Source organism: Cryptomeria japonica, chromosome 7, assembly GCF_030272615.1.
Source record: "Cryptomeria japonica chromosome 7, Sugi_1.0, whole genome shotgun sequence".
NCBI classification, from domain to species: Eukaryota; Viridiplantae; Streptophyta; class Pinopsida; order Cupressales; family Cupressaceae; genus Cryptomeria; species Cryptomeria japonica.
In genome coordinates this window covers 211,822,034-211,829,598 of record NC_081411.1, presented here as the reverse complement: position 1 = coordinate 211,829,598, position 7,565 = coordinate 211,822,034, and the positions used below count along the sequence as shown (strand labels likewise).

The 7,565-nt window shown below is 36.6% G+C and overlaps 1 protein-coding gene across 2 annotated transcripts; it reads right to left on the bottom strand.

The window, feature by feature from the left end:
- Nucleotides 1–3,406: 3,406 nt before the first annotated feature.
- LOC131036473 (U-box domain-containing protein 33) lies at nt 3,407–7,199 on the bottom strand. Of its 2 annotated transcripts, none has more exons than XM_057968374.2 (9): nt 6,578–7,199; nt 6,374–6,492; nt 6,181–6,305; nt 5,878–5,984; nt 5,464–5,753; nt 5,170–5,298; nt 4,760–5,080; nt 3,912–4,618; nt 3,407–3,756 (listed from the first exon to the last, which is right to left on the bottom strand). In XM_057968374.2, exons 1-9 carry the CDS (start codon nt 6,822–6,824, stop codon nt 3,645–3,647), a joined length of 2,157 nt encoding a protein of 718 aa, XP_057824357.2. In that variant the 5' UTR covers nt 6,825–7,199; the 3' UTR covers nt 3,407–3,644. The 2 variants fall into 2 exon arrangements, with proteins under 2 accessions (XP_057824357.2, XP_057824358.2); XM_057968375.2 differs by having other exon boundaries at nt 5,464–5,750; nt 6,578–7,198.
- Nucleotides 7,200–7,565: the final 366 nt, after the last annotated feature.

Here is a 7,565-nt window from a genome sequence, read left to right as displayed (position 1 = left end):
GAAAATTCCAAGTCCCTATGTGCTTATATGCATAGTTACCAAAAATAAAAGCCATGATAAATTTAATCTTTTTAAAAAATTGAAAGTTATAAAGCACCCTTCAAGAGTTTTAGTGGAAATAAGCATCATGAATATTCATTGAACAAAACAAAAAGAAAAATATAATATTTTTGGGTGATGTAAGATTGCCCTTACACCATGGATGCTCCTACATAAATGCCAAATTTATGAAAATGTGTCCATATGTAGATAAAGAAAGGTTAATTGTAGAAAAAAATGCATAAATATAATACTTATGTTATTAGAAAATGAGTCCAATTTGATTTAATATTGTGTCATTTGTCAATGTATAATTATTAGTTTTATTAAAAAATATATTGATATAGAACATAATTAAAATAAAAACTCAAAATGGAAGAAATATTTATTACATGATGAGCAACAACAAATAAATATTGTTCTCTATAGCCAAACAACTACAAACAAAAGTTATAGACCAAAAAAACAACCAACATTATATTGCAAATATATGGTTTCCACAATTTGTAAATTTGTGCAATGTCTCTAGTTTTGACAATGTGAGTTTTTTGCTTTGACATTTCAGATCAAATTCCATGTTCCTTCATCAGGAAGTAAGAGCAAATGAGAGAATAGTAGGATAGTTAGTAGACCAAGCCAAATAAAAAAGGAGAGGGATGGGGGTTTCAATTGGGCCTGAAAACCAAGAGGACCAAAGGGGAAAAGGGGAGGACACCTTAATAAAAGACTTATGCAAAGAATATCCAATAATAGAAAAATAAAATTCAAAACAATTATAATATTAAAAAGAGAAAATAATTTTTGCTGAGAGGATTGAATAATAGAATGATGATAGAAAAAAGAAATACTAAGCAATTATAAAGTTGCAAACAAATGCATTGTACGCGCGTGTGTGTGTAAGTAAAATCAATAATAACCATAATATTAAAACACTTATAGAGCAAAACTAACGTAAACAATCAAACAAACAAAAGAGCAAAAAACTAGCCTAATAAAAAACATAAATATAATGTAACAAGAATAAAAATAAATAGTCAAAATACAATAAAATTAATTATAAGGGAATATAATGAAAATTAATAAAAGCGTTAAAAATTAAGATATACATTTAAAGAAAACCAATATATATACATAAGGATTATATATATATAAAGGAGGGAAGGACTAAAATTTGAAAAATAAAAGTGAAATTTAACTCAAAAAAAACAAAGAGGAGGAAAGAGGAAAGATAAAATAGAAAAGTAGAAAAGGGAGAGAGAGAAAGAGAGAATAAAAAGATAAGAATTAAGAAAAAGGAACATAAAAGGATGGGGTGTAGAGGGGGGTCGGGGTGGGTTTTGGGGAGGGGAGCAAGAACAACTCAAGGATTGGAAAAGGGTTTAGGAGGGTGAGTATCTTGGGTTTTGAGGTGGGTTAGCAAGGGTTGCCACGAGAAGCTAATACCCCAACCAATGTTGTGATTGAGGTTGAAGGGATGGTGGTTGATTTCGATAGCCTCTTTAAGTTTCCTCTTAAATAAGTTATCTTCCTTAGCTAAGATTTGAGTTCCTATTAAGGGGATGTGGAGTTTTATCAAGGAAAAATTCTCCATAAATGTCAATTTTTGTATTCTCTTGTCTTATGTCAACATTACACTCTTTAATTCTAGTGCTAATAGATCGACTAGTTTCACCAATGTATGGTATGCTACATGAGCAAATGAATTTGTAGACACCAACACATTGGAGAAGGTTAGGGGTGTCTTTACGGGAGGGGATATAGTGCCTAAGAGTATGAATGGGCTGGAAGGTGAAACAAAGGCCACCTTTTTGAAGAATTTTTGATATTAAATGTAAGAGAGGCCTTCAATGAAGGGGGGATGTTTGAAGGAAAGGTTCTTTAGGTATAAAGGCCACATTAGATTTGGCTTGCTTAATGGCCTTAAGGCTATGCTCCCTTTTGTACCCATTTAATTTGAAAACCTCTACAAGATGGGCAATCTCTTGGTCTCTATTGTCATTATCAGATATCTTGAAGGCTTTGGTGAACAAGGTTTTGAGGATGCCCAATTTTTGGTGGAGATGATGATGGGAGGAGACACGAGGATAGAGAGCAATGTGGGTGGCCTTACGAAAGACTTGGAAAGCTAAGGAACCATTGGGATTTCTGGTGAGTAGGATATCAAGGAAGGGGAGTTGGTTATTGGATTCTAATTCTTTGGTCAAGGAAATGCAAGGAGCTATGTTGCTTAAGTGCAAGTGAAATTCTTCTAACTTATTAGAATCATGGGGCCAACAAATAGTAGAATCATCCACATAACGCTTCTACCATTTGGTTTAAGGGGAAACAAATTGAGAGTGATATCTTGAAAATACTCCATGTAAAGGTTGGCCACAATAGGGGACAATGGGGAATCCATGACAACCCCATCAACTTGCTCATAAACAATTCCTTGGAAGGTGAAGAAAGTGGACATGAGGCACAACTCAACTAAGCTGGAAATATCAAGATTGGTCTTATGTTTGTTATAATCTCAATAGAGTTCGAGATTGGCACCTTGGTGAAAAGAGAATTATGTTCAATCTTATGCTAGTAAATAGTTTATGTTTTAATTTAATGCTTTTATAAGCATCCTTAGTTGGTATTAACTAAACCTCCAAAATGTTTATTCTCCTTTCAGACAATACTAGCTACAAAATCTTGACTCATAACCCCATCTTCCAAATTATTAAAAAAGTCAAAGTGGCTATTTCCTACTCTCCCTTTGATGACTCTACCAAGAAGTGACTCACCTCCCTCTTTAGAGGTTACTCACGTTTATGGAGTCCTTAAAATCCATAAAGCAACTATCCTTATAAAAGCATTAAATTAAAACATAAACTAGACTAACATAAGATTGAACATAATGCAAGACGCTGAGGCCACAAATATGAATTGAAATTGACTCCACAAATTTTTAAATTGCAAATATTTATGTACCAATTGACATTAGTAACAATAACACTAGACCTTACAATGGTCCATATTTGTAACATGTGGTGATAGTTCTCCAATAATATTCTGCTTTTAACATATGATTTATAAATATTAAAATATAGAACCAAAGTACACAGTAGTTATACCCCACCCCTACACTCAAATATCATTTTCAACACTCATATAACAATTTTACACCTCATCCTTACCACAAATAGAAATAATTATCCTACTTTTTGACCATTATTTATCTTTGACTTGATCTGACCCATCTATGAAATTTAAATATTTTATTAAAATCAAAAACTATTTCCATTTTCCATTTCCTCTAACATCACTGTACACGGACTCTGAATCATTTAAAATGTCCCCGCAGGAACATTACCATTTTAAATTTTCTCAGACGCCACTCTAAACAAGCTTTGAATATTTTTATTGAACTCACGGCCGTTAACATTTCCATTTTCACTTTCTATTTCAAAAAATTAACTGTGTACGAGACCGTGCGGATACATTCCAGGCCCTCTGTAATGAATCTACATTTTCAAAACAATGGGTTACAATATTTTTGGATTTACAAAAGATTGTCTCTTTCTTGAGACTGTCCAATGGCTGATGTCAGAAGAGAAAATAACAATCAGATTCTTCTTCTAAGTTATTTGCCATAGATGATATGTCTTTTCCGCAATCGGACTACCCTTGTATCGCCTCCCTTTCGAATGTAATGGCGTTTGCGGCACCGATAGGATCCTCAATGATCTCCTGCAAATTACATAAATTTTCTGTTAATAAGTAAAACCCTGATATTTGTTGAAATTTAGATAAATATGTAAAAAAAAATCTGAGCTTTGGACAGTTAGATTTTTATCAGTGGAAGATTGACAGAGTAAGAGATCCGGAACACTTATTTCACTGACATTTGATCATGTTCGACGGGCTTGGTAGGGTTCGGCGCAGGGACGGCCACTTCTCGAAGCCGATCAAGAATTTTCATCACAGTCGGTTGAAGGTCGGGCCGCTTCTTTCTGACCGGATCCGTGCATTGTAAGGCAAGATAAGCCAGTTGAGTAGCCTGCAGAAATGGCCAATCACCGGCTGAAGGATCCAAAACCAGCCCCAGTTTTCCACCTTGAAGCGCACATTCCACATCCTCTCTGAGTCCGAGCGCCCGTTTCCCTGTCAGAAGCCGAAGAATGACGATTCCCAGGCTGTAAACGTCGGATTTGGTACAGTATTCGGCGCTTGTCTGGTATTCAGGATCCCTGTAGGAAAATCTGCCTTTTGGCTCCAACTGTGAGGGTAAATCGTGTGGCAGAGGACAAGCTAGGCCAAAGTCGCTTATTTTGCTTACAAAATTTTCGTCAAGCAGTATATTTTCGGGCTTAAGATCGCCATGGATGACTGGATGTGGCTTTAAACTGTGCAGATATTGTAATGCAGAGAAGACTTCGGCGGCGATGCGAACTCTGGCGTGCCAGGGGAGTGGCGGAGCCGTATTTTTGCAGCTTAGATGATCTGCCAGGCTTCCGTTGGACATATACTCATAGATTACACAGCCTCGCTCGAAACAGGCTCCCACAGCCCTCACCAAGTGAGGATGCCGTATGTCTCTTAAAATATCGATCTGTGAGTAGAAGATTGTAAGCAACATTTATGAAAACAGAGGAGAACAAATTTTACCGTAAGTAGGAGATTGTAAGCAACAATTATGAAAACAGAGGAGAACGAATTTTACAGTAATTTGAAGTAATTCATGTATATATACCTCCCGGTGGAACTCTCGCTGGCTATTTAAACTGCGTTTCTTGAGAATTTTGACTGCAACAGTTGTTTGTCTTATTTCACCTTTGTAAACGGTAGCAGAGGCTCCTTCTCCGAGTTTAAAATGCTCAGAGAAATTACATGTCGCGGCTTTGAGATCGTCGAAAGAGTATTCGCTAAATTCAAGATTATTTGACGAGGAGGACAAAACGGAGGTCAGGGGTTCGATCCGCGGCCCCGAATGAACAGCAGAGTCTTGAAAGTGTACATTTTCCTCTTCTTTCACTTCCACTCTGTTTTCTGAAACAGGTTCAAGGGCTGTAAACTGGTAAACATGGAAATATTTTAATATTTTCCCTACGCCAACAAACAATAGCAGCTGTGTCTGTAAGAAAGAAGAAACAGTGCATATACTCTGTGATTAGCATTAATGGCAGCCGCTTCTGCTTTCTTGCATTTTCCGGTCTCCCTTCGGCCTTCTGCTTTCGCTTTCTGGCTCACTTCCAAAGTATCTCTCAGGTAATTTTTCAAGGCTTCAGCATCCTGCATTAAAATTCAACATCTGAATTTCTAAGATTATCCAGACAGATTTTCAAGTATGTTTACAAGCTTTACCTCTTGCTTTTTTATTTGTGCCGTTAAAGGATTAACAGAAAGAAATGAGATAATTTTAAGGAAATAAATGAGTAATTCGTTGGGAGGAGATACTTGAGATCCTTGATGCGCCAGCTGGAAAGTTCTACGAGAGAAGCCCTCATCAACGTTAAACTCAGGACTGTCTGCCGCTTCCGATTCAGAAGAAACTTCATTCGTCGCAACAATTATCCTCGAGCCGTTCAATTCTTCCCCTGAAGAAGGCGTTGAATATCTAGTGACCGGAAAAATCGAATTACTTCGATTGCAGATGTCCAGATCCAATCGGATGTCTGGCAGCGATCCAACCACTCTGCCAAAATTTTCTGGACAACGACTTATATGGCTCTTCAAAATCTGAGCTGCTATTTAAAATCCACGCCATCAAACAAAGACAAAGCTTGTGAATTCCGGCTCCAATGAAACGAAAACAACTAAATGCTTATCATTCATGGACAAAACTGTGAACTGATAAATATACGCACTGACCATTATGTGATACGAGTTTATCTTTGCACACAATCCACACGTCGCAGGACTCCATGACATGACTTCGGACATATTCTGCTTTACCCGGTGCTACCATCTTCATCCTCCTGTTCATAATTTTTCGAATTACAGTATCAAAATGCTGGAAAGAAAAAGAAAAGTCTATCACATGATCTCCATTGCAAAGATAGATGGTAGTTTGGTAAGTTCAGCAGTAGAGCACTTTTCTAGGTGAGAATCCTAACAGATCCACGAAAAATAGCAAAAAATTCCATAAAATGTTCCACAAGTTGTTTCAGCTACCTGGATATGCTGCCACTAGCTGATGATGTTCCCATGATAAGCCTGGTAATAGCGAACTCTGAAACAGCTTCAACAATTCCTGTTTTAACGCCATTCTTCTCAACTACCAAAGTCTCTGCTTTCACCTGTTGTATGATAATTTCAGACACTGGAACACAAACCATCTCTGCTCCAAAGGGGATGAGATTCGTACCTTGGCTTTGGTGCAAATATCAAGGTATTTCTTGAGGCAACCATTGAGTTCCTTCTCTACATCCTTCCTGTAGCCCTTCACGATATCCTCCCTCACCTGGTCCACAGGAATTTTCCCAACTGCAAAATCACAAAACGTCCAATTTAGAGAAGCAAAACAAGTAAACATATTTATGGAAGTCAAATCAATCAAAGAAATTCTTACTGGCTGATGGTATTTGGCGCAGTGGACGCTGGATATGAAGAAGAAATACTAAAACTTCTTGCCTACAATCCAAATTTTCCAGCGCCCATTTGAGTGCATTCATGCTCTCACACAGATCTTTTCCAACAGCAATGTAAATTTTCTGCTGAAAAGGAGGAGTCTCCATCTGGATAATTTCTTCATTTTGTTCTTGTGTTTCAAACTGTGCAGCGCCCTGCTGGTTTGTGGTGGTCATTGAAATTTCCATTTTCTCAATTTTTTAAGATTCACAAATAACACTGTACATAAAATGAATAGGCACAGACAGATCCATATCCTTAAAGATCACCTGATCTTAATTGTTAGGTGGGTTTACAAGTCAAGATCTTTTTGACTGTAAACTTGTTTAGAATGCAGACAATCCATTATATTGGGTATTTCTTATAAGCTGTACTCTACAAATTTATAGTTTTAAAATCATACAGATTTGTATTGAACAACGTGTGTGATAACTAAAGCCAACGAAGGAATTGACTTTCATTGTTTATGTGGATCGTAAGGCTCGGGAAGATGATTAACTTGGACTTTGATAAACGAAAATTCTCGGCTTTGAGGACAGCCTGGTAATTGTCCGGTCCAGGGAAGGATATTTAAGAAAGCACCTAGAATTAATATTTCTTTAATGCAAATCTCTATCCCGGGAAATACCCGCGACCTTCCTATAAAGTCAAATCGTCCAAGCTTTGCTTAAAATGCCCGCGAGTGTTTCGTGCTCTGCTGAAGTCTGTACAAACTTTATATATATAAAAGTAAAAATTTGGATAGTACACAAGCCATTTTTTTAATATTTTGGGATTGCTCTGATTAGATTGTTCTTCAATACTATAATAATAAATGTATAAGCAGTATATTCTTTCCACATGATTTCATTTTAGTTTATTATTGACTTACAAATTCAAGGTTTAGATTTGCAGGTATATATTTAATTTTGTTTAATGGTGTGTTTCAA